The sequence below is a fragment of the Astatotilapia calliptera genome, chromosome 12, assembly GCF_964374335.1.
Source record: "Astatotilapia calliptera chromosome 12, fAstCal68.1, whole genome shotgun sequence".
In the NCBI taxonomy this organism is placed as follows: Eukaryota; Metazoa; Chordata; class Actinopteri; order Cichliformes; family Cichlidae; genus Astatotilapia; species Astatotilapia calliptera.
The window spans coordinates 30125837-30142832 of NC_137433.1; the positions used below are offsets into that span (position 1 = coordinate 30125837).

General features: G+C 39.4%; 2 protein-coding genes across 4 annotated transcripts in view; both read left to right on the plus strand.

The window, feature by feature from the left end:
• The first annotated feature begins 325 nt into the window (after positions 1-325).
• cenatac (centrosomal AT-AC splicing factor) lies at positions 326-6272 on the plus strand. The gene is made up of 11 exons (XM_026188129.2): positions 326-783; positions 2042-2208; positions 2854-2952; positions 3046-3112; positions 3430-3492; positions 3793-3860; positions 3970-4084; positions 4197-4227; positions 4726-4827; positions 5058-5190; positions 5908-6272. The coding sequence occupies exons 1-11, from the start codon at positions 667-669 to the stop codon at positions 6014-6016; spliced, it is 1071 nt and encodes a 356-aa protein (XP_026043914.2). The 5' UTR covers positions 326-666; the 3' UTR covers positions 6017-6272.
• A 1705-nt stretch (positions 6273-7977) lies between these two features.
• atosb (atos homolog b) overlaps positions 7978-16996 on the plus strand; it is a 29512-nt gene continuing 20493 nt past the window's right edge. The window contains exons 1-2 of one of the 3 annotated variants that reach the window (XM_080309364.1): positions 7978-8369; positions 13217-13333. The gene's annotated coding sequence lies outside the window, so the exon portion shown is untranslated. The other 2 variants (XM_080309362.1, XM_080309366.1) reach the window with 2 other exon arrangements.

A 16996-nucleotide genomic window follows, 5' to 3' on the forward strand; every position in this document is an offset into this window, starting at 1 on the left:
AGTTCACCCTTTCATTCCTCTCCCTCCTAGTAGTTGATCTATTCCAGTCGCTTTCACGGGGACTTTTAGTTATTTTTTTCTGCGCTGCTGTAATTATACTACGTATCTTTAAGACACTTGGCATGAGGTAGTTTCGTTAAAATGTAACGGTGGACATGCCTGAGCATCCACTCAAAGCAAATGTCTCATCAGTAGTTCTCTTTCTGAGCATGAATACTGCTGCCGTCTTTGATCTTCTCACTCTCCACGTTACTTCCACTGGCTCGTACAGTGTTCCGACACTGAAAGTCAGGCAGCTCTTCGTTCCGCCTTTACTTGTTGCCTTTTCATTTAGCAAGAAGGCTGTGCCTCTACTATCTATGATCTTACTCCGCTTTTGGTATATAGTCTACTTTAAATATGATCAATATTCATAGTACTAAAAGTCTTTTCAAAGACTTTTGAAAGTCTTAACACAAAGCCCGTTCCTCTGCTTCAAGGGGGAAGTATTTCTGGACGGAACTACGTCCTGCAGCAAAGGCTAACTTACACTAAGCTATGAGGGGTAGCTGCTGTGGTGAAGGGGGATACGAGATAAACAAAGACAAAACTGTTACGTTTGGTTTTAGATCGGATCTGGTTTCATCTCGGTTTCGGTATATGTTTGGTAACTTCCACAGAATCTAAATGGGTGCACACTACTGTGCCATTTGTAGACAAACAACATTCAACGGGAAGGGACACATTTTCGGAAAAACTCATCAAAGTAGACTCAGAGTGGTTCTCCTTAAATTCACAGAAAAGGTATGCAGATTGTAGATTTTTTTTTTTAACTGATATTTGATATTGAGAGTAGTCTGTGTTTTGTGCAGCATGATCTGACCCTGGTAGAAGTGATGGAGGCAAACTGTTGTTAAAATCCTAGATTGAACTCTTTTCCTTCTGAGTAACATTAAAAAGTATGATTCCCAAGTTGTGTAGCGAAATATTGTGAGTCCATTATCTTCTTTATTATATGTATATGATTTTAAGTCTACAGAACGGCCACCATGAGGTGCGTCAGTATTCATAATAATCATAACTCTGATACCACCAGCACGTCACGCGTAATGTGCCCTGCTTCTGATTAAGTAGCTTGAGATCATCCTTTCTCATATCTAATGCACGATACAACTTAAATAACTTTAAAGCATCATAATTATTATTATTAATATTACTATTATATTTTTCTGATTGTGTATTATATATTTTAACAATTTGTTTTTACTCGATATACAACATCTGTATATATCATTATGATATTACCGTTATATTTCTTTGAAATCGGACAGTAATATAGTCTGATTTACTATCATGTATATTACATATATTTTTCTTTATCAGTAAGGATTCAGACTCGTTCCCTAAAACAATTTATTTGAACAAATATTTAAACAGTTCATTTATATATGTCCTCAAATACTGTAATGTACATACTTGCATAGTATGTCTTTGCATGTCAATAAATTTGGTATATTTTTTTTGTATGTACACAGTAGTTGGAGATTTGCACATGTTAGTAGCAGTTTGGGGATTTTCTTGTTATTTATTCCTGTCCTTTTTTACCAGTGAAATAAATACATCCTCATTATAAAGTTGTTTTCAAGTCTTTGAGAGTTTTATCACATTATCTTGTATTTAGCCAATGCAGCCTTGATCTGAAACAACACAAAATCGACAATAAACACTGACATACTGCCATTAGTAAATGTCATCTTATTTAGAGATGGGAGTCAACAAGGCCAATCTGAGAACTACTGTTAGCCTTTCCTGAATCAGCTCTTTTAGTTCTTTTGTTTTGTAAGCATATATATAAATATATAACCCTATATAATTCAACAGCACCACAAACTACACTCTCCAAACTGATTATATATATTTTTTTAAATTTGTATTTTTTAATTTGAATAATAATAAAAAGTAATATTTAAATGCAACAGTAGAATTGTGTGAAACTGTTTTAGCTCCAATCAGAGTCTAACTTTGTCAGTTTTCTATGTCTGCTTCATCCACTGTCTCCCAGGTGAAGGAAGCTCGCCGAACACTTAAGAAACCCCAAGTAGAAAAGTTTGATTGCACCCAGCACAAGCAGACATTCTGGTGCTACTGCTGTGGGTGTGAAATTGAGAAAAACGTTACAGATGGCAACATGACTGTCCTTTATGGAGGCCTGTTAGAACACATGGCCACGTGAGTCTTACTTATAAGGTTTTATTCACTGTATTTTGTTTTGTCTGGAACCATTTTGATTGCCTTTGATTGCTCAGATTTCTTCAATTTCCTTTGCTGTTTTAAAGCAATCCATGTCTGGAAAAGTGTTTTAACACATTTTCAAAAAACTGTTTTGTTTTTTTTTCATATAAACTGCATTTAAATGCGTATTACTTAACTGGCTGTGTATACACATGCTGTTGTAAAGAAGAAGGATAGGGTTAATTGCTTACGTGTGATGAAACAGGAAAGATCCTTAAGTGACTGATAAGACACAATCAGGAAGAAAACGCTGACGCCTGAATTACTGTTTCCATTTCTTCCTGTTTATGTGCCAACTTGCAAGTTGAGTTTTTAAAATATTTTTAAGATGTTTTGTAGACAAAGACTACTTTGACTACGATGACCTGGATGACTGAGAACCTTCACAGACTTTAAGATGTTTCCCAAACCTACACATGCAACAAAAATATGTAATATGTCCAGAGGTCACCAAGACCCATTTGACCACAAAACATACATTTCTCAAACATTTGCTGAATGAATATAGTACACCTACTTTATTTTTTCATATGAATTTATATGAGAGTGTATTTAAAGTTTTTCAACTATATTTTATTTCAGCCCAGAACACAGGAAGAATACACACAAGTTCTGGTGGGACAATAAAGCTGACCCGAAGTTTAGAGACAAAGTCATCGTCACAGAAGAGGAAACGGAAAGGTAGACCTACTGAGCCATAAGTATTCAGACATTATTAAAGTTTGTTTGTAAAATTAAATGTATCTGCATTGACTGTTCTGTATTTTTCTTTAGGTTTAAAGTTGAGGTGGCAAAGGCATTGGAATCATTTGTGGAGAATGAGGATGAATACATTAAACAGGTATTGCAACCTTGTTTTTAAATGAACTACATATAGCATTCTGTTTTTGGAGTAGTGAAGCACAGTATTGATAAATGCTAATATAGTTACATATATAGAGGTGTTTTAAATGTTCAGTTCAATTTATTGCTGAATTATCCAGCATCTCAACATCTGAAAGTCAGCTCTGAAATGCAGATGTAGTTACTTAGAGACTGTTTTCATCCTTAGAGTCATTTTTCAGTATAATTAGTGTCTTAAGGAAGGGTACATTATCCAGGTTTGAAACCTTTTGTTGGTAATTATTTTTTGTTTTCTCTCTTTTTTTGTGACTGCAGCATGCTGAGCATATACGAGCCCAGGAAAAGCATCGCCAGGAGGTCTTACAGTCACTTTTAGAGGTTTGTTTTCCAACGATGCTGTGGCAGTATCCATTACTGTGGCATTAACTGGTGTTTGTTTGCACGTAAGATTGCAAATTCCACCATTCTTCAGCTAAATAATTGTAGGCTCCTGTTTAACTCTTGAAGAATAGTGTGGCTGGTTAACCTTTTGGTGTAAGAAGAAGGGCACGAGGTTTATATTAACATTTTGGGTAATGTTGTGTGTAAGGATTGTGATGATAAAAGCTGAAATGAAACATGATTAGATGTCAGACTTCCTCTGTGAACCACTGTTGGCTTTTCCTGAATCAATATCAGCGTGATGCAGAGCCTGAGTTGTTAAACGGACCCAACGGCACAGACTCATCTGTAGAGAACTCTGTCAGGTAAACCATTGTCACATCTGCAACACTGTAGCTATTCTACACTCTCATCAGTCTCACTTCAAATGACTTGTGTTTTTGTTTGGGGATCACCTTGTCCTTTGGGCAACAGCTCACAGTTTATGTGTCAAGGATCAGACCAGCAGGCGGGGAGCAGCTTTGTGGACTCGATGGGTGAAATGCCGTGGACTCCAGCAGGACACGGCCTGACATTCATAGGTTATCAGGTAGACTGGCAGCTTTTATTCAAAAAGTATTCACTCATCTATACATATATATATGCAATGTTATCATACAAATGCAATGACCTCACATGAACGCTTTTTTTCTCTCATACAGGATTCATCGAACAGTGGAAACGTTCATACAGGTACTGTGATGTATGACTTGAGGTGGCGGTGAAAAAAATATATATATGTGGTTGTGCAAAACAACTGCTTTTGAGAGTTACGCAGAACTTTTACTGTTCCTGCTATTTATAACATTAATACATATAAATTCAGTATATATACTCACTGGGAACATTATTAGATTCTCCTTGCTAGTACCTTAATTCCTGGTAGCATAGATTCAACAAGGTGCTGGAAAGATTACTCAGACATTTTGGTCAATATTGAGATGATATCTTGTGATCTTGTCCCCAAACTTGTACATCAGACATCTGCTTAGTCATATTGCATGATGAATTAAAAATAAGTGCTTAATGATGTTGACCTAACTGCATTGTGTATCAGTGGACAAACTTTGGTTTCTGTTAAGCTAATACATTGTTTACTGGTTTCCTGTTGTGTTTTTCAACCTTTCTGAAGCTTCTGCATGAAACTATTTTGTCTGCTTGATGAAGCATTTTAACCTGTGTGTGCTGTAGGTGCTGTCCCTCCTTGGCTCCAAGATGATCCTGTAGAAGGGACCTCCAGAACTGCTGCAGAGCCAGAGATTGGCCCATCACTCCACGAGTTCCTCAAACATAGTAAGGACGATGATTGCTATCATCAAATGACATGTAGCAGTGTCAAGCATTTGTTGCATCACTGTCATTTATAAGTAGCATTTTCGTAAACACTAGAGCTACAATCATGAAGCTGCTGTTGCTGGAGTTAGTGTGAGGAATTAAAAATAACATATCCACATAGACTTGTATAAAACCAGTTAAAAAAATCTGCCTGTAATGGGAGTATAATGACATCTCGCTTTTGCCAGAGGAGCAAGAGAAGCTGAGGAAGCTTCCTCCGAACAGAGTGGGGGCCAACTTCGATCACAGCTCACATACAGACGCCAACTGGCTACCTTCCTTTGGTAGAGTGTGGAACAGCGGTCGACGCTGGCAGTCCAGGTTAGTTGACAAAGCTCTTCATTGCACCTGGTTTCCATATATGGTGTTTTGGGACATGTTTGGGCAGAGGAATGACTACAGAGACAGGAGAAAATATCATTCAGATATTTTCAGTGTTTTATGTTTGTCTGCACTGTTAGCCAATAGGCCACATGATCCTCAATGTGTCTAAAATCTATGGTGTTTATATTTGTGTTAAATTTGCTTTCATGGGGATGAAATCATGCTATCACTTTTTAAATGTTAAAGATCTCATCAACACAAGGGAAATATAGCCCACCTGTTTAGATTCATACAGAAGATCAAAATATTGTTTAATATCCACCAGATTCTTGTCTGCAAGATGCTGATGCATTAAACGTTTTAAAGTATGACAGTCACACGTCAAAATGACCAGTGATGTAGGAAAAGCTAACCTTCAGTGGACTTCATTTTATCATTGTTGTACTGTAGAAGATGACTTGAATACTAACGCCATTTACTGCAAGTCAGACAATACTAAGTTTTGTTTCTGCATTTTTTATTTAGTGTGTAATTTTGTATTTTATCACCTGGAAACTCAGGAAAGCTGCAAAAAAAGCCTGAAACAGTTTAGCACTTTACTGCTGAGCCAAATTTGTCCATATAGGTTTTTTTTCTGTTGTTTGAGATTCAACTCAAGTAAATTAGCTTCTCTTGTCAATGCATGTGAATATGTTTTTGTTTTTCCCACAACAGGCACCAATTCAGGCAAGAGGAAGGGCAGAAGCACAGACAGAAGAGGAGGAGGGAATATGACACAGAAGGGTCAAAGAAGATAAAAACAACTGATCAGCTGAACACTTAATATTTAGCATGGCGTGTGAGAATAGAGAAGTGATAGTGATGTATATAGTGTGTGACTTGTTACTTATGGTTATAATGAGTGTTTAAGGAGCTGGACTGGAAATGTTTAGGTTGATAAGACACCTGTACATGCATGGCAGTACATGTAATTGTATTCAAACATCTTTTCAAAAACCCAAATTTCAAGTATTGCTATAAAGACATTCATTTTGTATTATAAGTATTGGCTATTCTTTATTAAAGAAAAGTAAGCTCTGTTTTTTGTTTTATTCTTTAATAAAAAAAAAATTAACTGCATGTTGCACTTATAGTATAAGTGAGGACATTCACTTATTTAATCAACTGTAAAGACTTTTATCAAGTCCTGGATTCTGATCAGCAGTTTGCTTATGCTTAGATCTGAGGGCAATACGACTGTTACAGCAAGTAAACAGAAGGGGGCGCAAGGAGCTAAACTAAAAAGCACCTTTGTGTGCCAAGATGAAGCTAACACAGGCATGGTGCAGTTTGTCATTTTTAATGATAAGGTTCTTTTCTGTCTTTATGTGACAGGAAAATGTATGTGATTGAATACTACTGTGCTTGTTGAAGCAATGCAACCGTGAAAAATAATACACATAATAATAACAGCTGTTTTTACCAAATAATAAGGTTTCATTTCCTTTTTCAGAGAATGAATTACTGGAAAATGTTTGCAGACACCGCATGCAAATTTTGTCGCTTTTGGATAAATGTCTTTAAAAAAAATCTGTCATGACCCCACCTTTGTGGTCCCACGGCCAAAACTAAAAATAATCATACACCAAAGATATTCTGTTAATGGGAAATTTCAAAAAGAAGTTGAACAAATGATTGATACAGCAGCACTTCCTCTTGCAGTGCATTATAAATACACCAATGTTAAATATCACCTTTATTAACGCAGAACAGAGAGCACTGTGACGGTATCATAACATTAGTTGTTATGTGGTTACCACCATAATACCCATCAAGTGTACGCTGGATCTGAGAGTAATATATGAACAATAACACATCTCTATTGTGTGCCTGTGCATAAAGTTCAGATAACTTTTAAAGAACATAGGAACGCTGATATGATACTCGGAAAAGGACATTTTCTCTTTGCCATGCACAAAGGGGAGTAATCCACTTTTCCTCAACACGTGTGATTATGTGGTACACGCTTTTTAAACTCGTGCATTAATTATTTTTTGACAGATTAGAATTGTGTGGTAATTAAAATAAGAATAAATGACTCATTGACTGATTTAGTAATTTTGAGTTTATTCAGTAACAGACACTGGGTTTATTACTAAGAGATAAAGTACTGAGAAGTAACAGCCAAGAGCATCAAACTCAGTATCCCATAGTCCAGGCGCAGAGCTCAAACGCAGTCTTTTTTTATCTTTTCAGGCTGCATCGTCGTCACAGAACAGTATAATCAGGCCCCAGTGTACTCTGGGTAGATGGGCGTGGAGTTCAGTGCAGCTGCAAGGGGATACATGTTGCTGAGCTATTCTTAGCTCTGTGACAACATGCTGATTTAGAGCAAATGGAAGGAAAAGAAGGGGGTTACCTACAGTACTGTGAATTTAACCAGTGCATAAATACAAAAATAACTAAATGAATTACCACGCATCCGTGACAGTAATTATTAAAGTCTTATTTTTTAACTTTAATTTCGTGTCATGTATTATTTTAAACACTAATGGATAAAACAACTGTCGGAGCTCCAGCACAAAAAGCTATCCTTGGCACTGAAGACTAGGAGGGAAGAAAATGCACGTGTACTGGGCGGCTCTTGGGGTAATCCTTAGGCCAATCAGAGAACAGTATGTTTGAATAAATCTGCATAGTTTAAAAAACTACAAGTGATGATTGGTTAAGGGAAATCCAAGCGGCGAATCGCTTAAATGACAGGCGCTCAGCTGGTGAATAAGCCCCGCCTTTGGTATTTTTACACGCAAACCCCGGAAATCCTGTTACTTAAAGGGACAGAGGAGGAATTTAAGGCAAAGGCTGAAACAACGAAAACAGCTGGGAGTGCACGAAAAAGACTGGCACAGAGAGGAAGGGAGTTAGCTTTGTTAGCTAACAAACTATTTGGACTATAGAGTGAGAGGACGAGTTCAAGACTGTCCGAATATTTTACCTATTTGATATACGGTTAATGTTGCTAACGTCTTTTAGCTTCGAAGTCGATTTTCGGCCCATAACATCAGCTACCTAGAAACCGACAACGCAGCAGTCAACACGGCAGACAGACAGTAGAAAGGCCAAACTCCCAGACTGCACGGACGTCACTTCAGACTGCCTGGCTGTGTTTGATAATCTGAGTCTATATTTTTCGTGAGGTGAGTAGACTTCGAAATCTTGAAATGTGGCTGGTTGCCTTCCCTTTAATCTTCTGCATTGTGTGTACTTTAAAGGTAGGGGTGTGTTGAAATGGGTTAAGTTATATCCTTTGCATTGTGATCATGCATAGAGATTCCTTATCATAATTGGGAGTCTAGCAGAAGAATGAGCGAAATCCAGCCTGATCCAGCTGATGACCTGACAGTAGCTTGCATGATGTAGGGGGCGTTCCCCTGCTTTGTCTGCCTTCCTCACACTTTCTTTATGTGTGCACAGTCTGCATTGGTTGGGGACAAAGTGCTAGAATTTCCCAGTGAAATCCCAATGCATAAATCAAAATTAATAGTGTGCGTGGCATTAAAATGATTATGAGATAAAACGGTTTTTATTTTTTTTTAATTATTGTAACTGCGCACTGTGCTCCTGGGATTGTGCATATATGGGCCAGGCAAGAAGGATCAACCAGCAGCGGTATATCTGTGAGATTGTGACTGTAGCTCAGCGGGTGGAGTGATGATGAACATTGTACAGCTAATAGAAGAGGGCATATAACTGATTGCAGTCGGTGTATTGTTCCCTTGGATTGCACTTGGGAGTTGCATTGCATCATGCATTGAAGAGTATTGATGATGGCACAGAACCTTTGTCACATGCATATGCAAATAAATAAATAAATATATAAATGTAACAAATCAATGAGTCCTATATTGCACTGTTAATATGCTAGCTGCAGTGCACCATCTCTCATTGTCCTGACAAGCAGAGCATGAAGGCAATGACATACACATTAGGCATGTGTGTGCAGTCTCACACTGCATCATCTATAAAGAACACGTGCATATGGGAAAACAGCAGCTGTCTTACATGTATGGAAACTACAGATTTTTGCACACACTGCAGCACCAAATACAGCTGCGGCTCATTATTCTTCTTCTCTTGCTTGTCCATGCATTGCTCTGACAGCCACCCCCCACTATTCTGTCTGGGAGAAAGCAGTGGGCTTTTGTCCTCAGCTGAGTGTGACGTCATGTAGATCTTTGCTGTATCCAGCCCCGAAGGCAAGATGCATGTTGTTCAGCAGGCCTGGGTCTGGGCTTGTCCCATGCTCAAACACCTTTTACTTAAGTTCCCTCATGCTTAGGTACACAAGGACAATTTAAAAAAAAAAAAAAAAAACACAAAATGAATTCAGTCTATTCAGGTGAGATAGAGAAACTTGGATAATCCTCTCACATTCAAAGAAAAGGAAGAGAGGGAGTGATCAAATACAAGAATGGATAAGTGTATCAACCTCCATGCATGAAAAGAAAATAGCCAGAGGAAAGCCCCCGTTGTGTTGTTGGGGTTTTTTTCTGCTTCAAAAAATTTAGCAACCAACACATTCAGCCAAATTAAATGAAATCAAATTGCATGCTTCTGTGCATACTAAGCAGGCAAGAACGTTGAGTTAAGCAAGAGTAGGATCATGAGTAACAGTCTGTTTTTCAATGGTAGTTTGGAGGGCCACCAGTATCTATTTAGGCTAAGGGAATGAATGATTCTGCCGGAAGAGAATAAAATAAAGTCCACAAAAACAACATTACATACTTTTGCATACACTCTATCTTTGAGCAAATCAAAAATAACTTTTGTATCATTTGTCTTATGGTGGTTTTCGTCTTTGATCACGATTGTTCTTTAGCATTTCTACCTGGCAGCAATTTGATTGTCTGTGTAAAAAGTGGGGGTGGCTATTAAATGCGTTGAGCAGATGAAGGCTTGTTGATGAAGGCTTGTTGTCAGCTCTCCAGTGTATCTCAGCAGGATTTGATGCCAGAGATTACAGATGATTGTGTGGGTTAGATCGAGTACTCAGCACTGCTCTGGGGCTATATTGATCTCTAGTGTGTATGTGTGACTGAGTGTGCCCAAGCACGACTGTGCTCTATCCTTATGGGAGCTAAATTATGTTTATTGAATAACAATAAACAAAAAAATACTAGGCATAAATTATTAGCTTTAAGAAAAGAGGAATGCAACAAATAAATTTAGATAATAAGTATGCACAAGAATTTGATGTGACTTTTGGTACTAAACCACAGAAAGCAGTGACCAGCTGACAGGAATAGTGTTTCTCATTTTAAAATGCAGGGAGACTACCACTGTTGGGTCTTCTGAATAGAGTTTTCTTTTCTTCAGTGTCACTTTGGGATTCTACTTGATAATTAAAAAAAATCTATATGCAATGGACAAGATCAAACACAAGGATGAAATCTCTGTGATCTCAGGTCGTCAGGTAGCACTGCACTGGTGGCGCATATGACTCTGGAAATGACTGCATAGGCTTGGGAATACTTCTGACAACCACTATCAGTATAACTAAACATGATTCATCCCCATATGGAAAAGATATATATAAATCTTATAACGTTTGTATCTGTCTTGTGTGAAACTTGTATGAAAAGCATACAACACTGAAAACAGATATAAGATCCCTTGAAAAATTATATTAATGAAACTTGTATGTTTTGGGTACTTACTAAAACAATATATGAAAGTAATGAGAAAGCGGCCACTTTCATGAGTAAATCATACAAGTTTTTACTATTTCTTTTCCATATGTGTCAGTACATCTGAAGTCAAAATTCTACAACGCAAAAGAAAACAATAATAATAATACATTTTATTTAAAAGCATCTTTTAAGACACCCAAGAACACTTAACAATAGAATAAAACACAGGACAATGTCAAGACAAAGAACAATAAAAAAAATGTGAAAAAAGAAAATAAATAAGATCGTCTCTGGGACTGACTTCATTTATAAAGAACGGACCAAAGTTTAAAACTATCCTGTGATTTTAATAACCAAAGTATTCTTTTTTTTTTTTTTTTTTTAATCTGTCATTATTTTTCCCAAGGCTAAATAGGAGAGGCCACAGTTCAAAAGCCAGATTCTGTAACAGCGTATGAATCAATTAGTGCATATAGCCTGGGTAAGTTGCACATCTATGACGGTACCATTAATGCCATCCATATATCTCTTTCAGGGAAGGCCTTCAGTATTGCATAAAGATGATGTACAACCTCACTCAGAATGAGGAAACATTTTTGTTTTTAAATGTACAGCAGCTGGGCTCCTCATTTCCCAAACACTTACAAAGTGTTGTAAAAAGAAGAATTAATGCAACAGAGTAGAGAAACATGCCTTTGCCCCAGCTTTGGAAATATCCTTACCTGACTTTGTCCAGAGAGCATGTGTAAAAAGGGCTTGGTACACACATTAATCAAACTTAGCTTCAATCTTACCATTAAAGGTCACACAGTCCTCCTAACAGTCTACCAGTAAGAGGAAGTGGTTAGTTCTCTTGCAATCATACAGTGTCCCTGTGTTTCTATTACTGTAGTTTTCAGAAGAATCAATGTGGAGGTTATTGAAGAAAATGCCAAAGAATTCTGTGATCCTTGTTGGCAATGTTACAGTGGTGGTCACGGATAGTCAGAACTGTGACAGCTTTGCAATTATGAAGACTCAGGAATTATAAACAGGTCAAGTGTATATTAAATGTTGCTCAAGTTGCTCAAACAGCCTAAAAGTGTTCACATGTTCCAGTTTGCCTTCTTGTCAATCTAAGATTTTACTTTTGATTGCTCTTGTAAAGGGAAGATACTGCGTATTATGCTGGAGTGGCTTGAATGACACATCTAAGGTTTCATCTAGCGTGGAAGCAGTTTGCAGTGACACGGTAGAGCAAAGTGAATTACATTCCACAACTTCAAGTAACTACAGGTGAAATAACTGCTGGTGATCAGTATTTTAAAAAATAAATAAATGATCTCAAATACATGTATTTTTGTTATACCAAGCTGCTTTGGTGTCTGCTCTAAGTTAAGTATGTAACATCTTTTATAAATGACAGACATGTCTCCAATTCTGTGTATACGTGTGTTATATGGGCATTCTAAATAACTATGCAAATAGACAAACCAAAAATTATTGTTGCAGTATGTACAGCTCTAGAAGAAACATAATGATGCATTTTAAAACTACCTTAAATAGTTACCAATTAACTTCACAAAAAGTGTGTTAAGCAATAATAGGAATTGAAGATACTCAGTAGGTTTTTCGACACATGTTGGAGAATTACACAGTTGCGTTTCTTGGCTTAGGGTAAACTCAAACGAACTCCATGATGTTGAGATCAGTGCTTAGGCCTTACCCATCTGTTACAGAACACTTTGTTTTTCTTGCCACCGAACATAGTTTTTATGACACTGAGTGCAGATTGAATTTGGATAAAGTCACAAGCTTCCATGATGGTATTGCATCATCTAAAGTACTTGAAGCATTTGTAAATTACTCTAAGCTGTTCGTCCCACATTGCTGCTTGCTTGCTTTACATCTTAGAGGCTCAACCAAGACAAGTTCAAACTTTTGTTCCTTCTGAGAAAATATCTCCTAACCTAGACCTTTTCAAGACCATTGACAACACAGTTGTGTTGCCAAGTTTGATAAATGACCTAGGAATGACCGTGGTATTGATAGATTGTTAAGCTCTGCAAATATTGGTGTGGCAGGCCACTCCTGTTGATGTATTTGCCTCCCTCCTTGCAATGGAGGTTGCTTAAGTGTCATCATGCTTTCATAACTAATCTAGTAAACTGTTGCCTTTTTGCTGTTAAACCTCCCAAGTTTCTCCATAGCACTTCTTTGTTCTTTACAAAGGCATTCTGTTTCTGCCTATATCTAGTTTAAAACTAATGTTAACTTAAAGGGAAGCAAGGAAAACTGCTCCTTGTTACCACAAAGCTTATGTTGTAGTAGAGAGTTTTACCCTCTTCTTCACCCTCTTCTATTCTTGGTCCAAGGTGGTGGAATGAGCTATTGGAAACAGATTAATCATCTAAAGCAGTCTGGCTGAGCTGGTCCTGTGCGGTATCGTTTTGAGCTGGTGGCTCCATCCCCAGTATCCCCTGAAACAGGAGGTGAGGCAATACAAAAGAACTGATTGAATCAGGATGGGATACTATCCTGTCATCTGCAGCCACTGCTGAGCCTCATGAGGGTCTGAAGGAGAACAATGGATTTTGTTGCTGCTGCAGCTCACCTGCTCCAAGGTTTGATCTGTTGTGCATTTAGCGATACTCTTCTGTGTATACTGATTGCTATTTGAGTTATTGTTGCCCTATTACCTTGAAGCAATCTGGCCATTCTCCTCTGACCTCTGACATGAACAACAAATTTGTACCCACTGCTAGTCACTAGATATTCTCTCTTTTTCATCATTCTTTGTAAACCGTAGATGTGACTGTGCTTGAAAATCTGAAATACCAGAACAGCCTGTCTGGCACAAGCATCCATCCATCCATCCATCTTCATCCGCTTTGTCCGGGGCCGGGTCGCGGGGGCAGCAGCCTAAGCAAAGAGGCCCAGACCTCCCTCTCCCCAGCCACCTCCTCCAGCTTATCCGGGGGAATACCAAGGCGTTCCCAGGCCAGCCGAGAGATATAATCTCTCCAGCGTGTCCTGGGTCTGCCCCGGGGCCTCCTCCCGGTGGGACATGCCTGGAACACCTCACCCAGGAGGCGCCCAGGGGGCATCCTTGTCAGATGCCCGAACCACCTCAGCTGGCTCCTTTCGATGTGGAGCAGCAGCTGCTCTACTCTGAGCCCCTCCCAGATGGCCGAACTTCTCACCCTATCTCTAAGGGAGAGGCCAGCCACCCTTCAGAGGAAGCTCATTTCTGCCGCTTGTATCCGCGATCTCGTTCTTTCGGTCACTACCCACAGCTCGTGGCCATAGGTGAGGGTAGGGACGTAGATCGACCGGTAAATTGAGAGCTTCGCTTTTACACTCAGCTCCCTCTTCACCACGACGGACCGGTGCAGCGTCCGCATTACTGCAGCTGCAGCCCCAATCCGTCTGTCGATCTCCGGCTTCCTTCTCCCATCACTCGCGAACAAGACCCCGAGATACTTGAACTCCTCCACTTGTGGCAGGAACTCATCCCCGACCCGGAGTGGGCACTCCACCCTTTTCCGGCTGAGAACCATGGCCTCAGATTTGGAGGTGCTGATCCTCATTCCCGCTGCTTCACACTCGGCTGCGAACCGTTCCAGTGCGAGCTGGAGGCCTTCACCCGATGAAGCCCAACAGAACCACATCATCTGCAAAAATCAGAGATGAGATTCTGAGGCCACCAAAGCGAAAGCCCTCCGCCACTTGGCTGCGCCTAGAAATCCTGTCCATAAAAATTATGAACAGAACCGGAGACAAAGGGCAGCCCTGGCGAAGCCCATCACCCACCGGGAACGAGTCCGACTTATTGCCGGCAATGCGAACCAAGCTCTTGCAACGGTTGTATAGGGATCGAATGGCCCGTAGCAATGGGCCAGACACCCCATATTCCCGCAACACCTCCCACAGGACACCCCGAGGGACACGGTCGAATGCCTTCTCCAAGTCCACAAAACACATGTAGACTGGTTGGGCAAACTCCCATGCACCCTCAAGTATCCTGGAGAGGATAAAGAGCTGGTCCAGTGTTCCGCGACCAGGACGAAAACCGCATTGTTCCTCCTGTATCCGAGGTTCGACTAACGGACGAACTCTCCTTTCCAGCACCCTGGCATAGACTTTCCCAGGGAGGCTGAGCACAAGCAGCATCACCATATTACGAGTCACTTAAGTCACCTTCCTTTCCCTTTCTGTTGCTCTGTTTCAACTTCAACAGGTCATCTTGACCAGGTCTTCATGCCTAACTGCCATAAAATATGGTTATAAGATCTTTACATTTACAAGTAGCTGAACAGATATATCTAAAGAAGTGGCCAAAGAGTTATCATTTAGCATTTATAAATAAGTCTCCTTGAACAAAACATATAAACGCATTGTATTAATGTAGTCTTGTGAGTTAGTCTTGGAAAGAAGACGTGTAATCCTGTGCATTACATTGGTCACTTATGAGCTTTCCATTTTGTTCTTATTGTGTTGCCATTACTCAGGGGAACAAGTGTAGCATCAAAGCCCTCCATGTGTGCATAGTACATATTCCCATCTGTCTTGTGGATTCTGGGTATGTAGGACACGCCTGACTTGCATGAAATTTTACACTAAATTAAAAAAAATGACTCCAAGGCAGCGACGCAGAGCTGATGTTTGCAGTATACCTGTATAGTGTAATTGGAAGTATGTAGGGTTTAATTTAAACAGTTTATTGTACATCACCTACCAAGTCTTAGGTCTGCCAACATTAAACAAATATCCACAACAGTGTATTTCCTACAGCCTTGAGAGCATTGTAGCACTTTGTGTTGTTTGTATTTCTAAAATAGGCCTATAAGTGATTATCTCTGACTTTGCGTACTAATGGTTTGGTTGTGTTGGTATGCCATGAAACAAATGTTCTGTCTGTATGTGTGTATTACTGGCTCACCTTGCATGTCTCACCAGAGCAAGGGAAAAAGCTTTTTTGTTTTCTCCATACTGCATTGATAGTTCTGAGCAGGATCCCTTCTGTGTATAGCCTGATTCAACATGCAGGACAAGCAGCCACCAATTAGGCTGAAGTGGACACAGGAATTATAGCAAAGGAGAGAGCAGAGGAATGACGTGCAGTAAACGTGAGCCAGGAGTCACACCGACGCAGCTTGTGACTTACTCAGCCATCAGGGTGGCTGTCCTGTATGTTTGGTCAGTTTTCTATAGACACTCCACTCCCACTGCCTGGTTGTCTTTGGCAATGGATAATGGTCCTGATACAACTCTAATATGTCCCCATATTTTTACTTTGTGGCATAATATTCACAATATTATTTCCACTCCCCTGACTGCTTTATAATTTGAGTTGGAGTTTGTTTATTGGCCTGATGGGGGAAAAAAAAATTGCTCTTAGTTCTCCTCATTTCTGCTCTACCTACACATTGTGTTTTTACAAAAAAGAAATTTGCTGCTTGCTATTTATAACACCACAGACCCGATGTACGCAAATAGTGAATGTAAAATGGATTTACAAGTGTGTCAGTGTAGAGAGATTATTTTTGATCTCTCTAGACTGACTTTATTATGCTAAAATACATTTTTGGAACCAGATCATGTTTATTTTTAATGAAAGTATCTTAAAGTGGGTGTAGCCTAAAACAGAGAGCTGCAGTTATATTGCCAAAGCTTCTCATTATTAAGTTCTGCTTAATAACCGCAAATGCGTGTGTGGATGTGTGTTAAATTGATCTCAGGATTAACCCTAGTCAGACGTCACTCTCTACTTTACACTGAAACATCACCGACATTTAAGTTGATGAGACGTCCTATGAATGTGTGTCTACCAACATGCTGTTATGCGACTGAATTCAACATTTTTCTCTAAGTCTGTGTGCTTTGCTGCTTGTGTTTTCCTTTCATTCTGCTGTTGATTGCACACTTCCTGGAAAAGGTGGGTGTCAATGACCTCTAAGTGCCATCCTAATCTTCTCAGCCATCCGCTTTGGTTAGTAACCAGTTATCTGTTGGATTAAATGGTTAAATAGTGACAGTATGATTGTTGGATGAACTACGTGGTATTTGTCCCCCCCCCCCCCCCCCCCCTTCACTGCCAAGATGGTACTACATTCAGCCTCTACCAGTCAGAATGGTGCAACACCACCATGCTA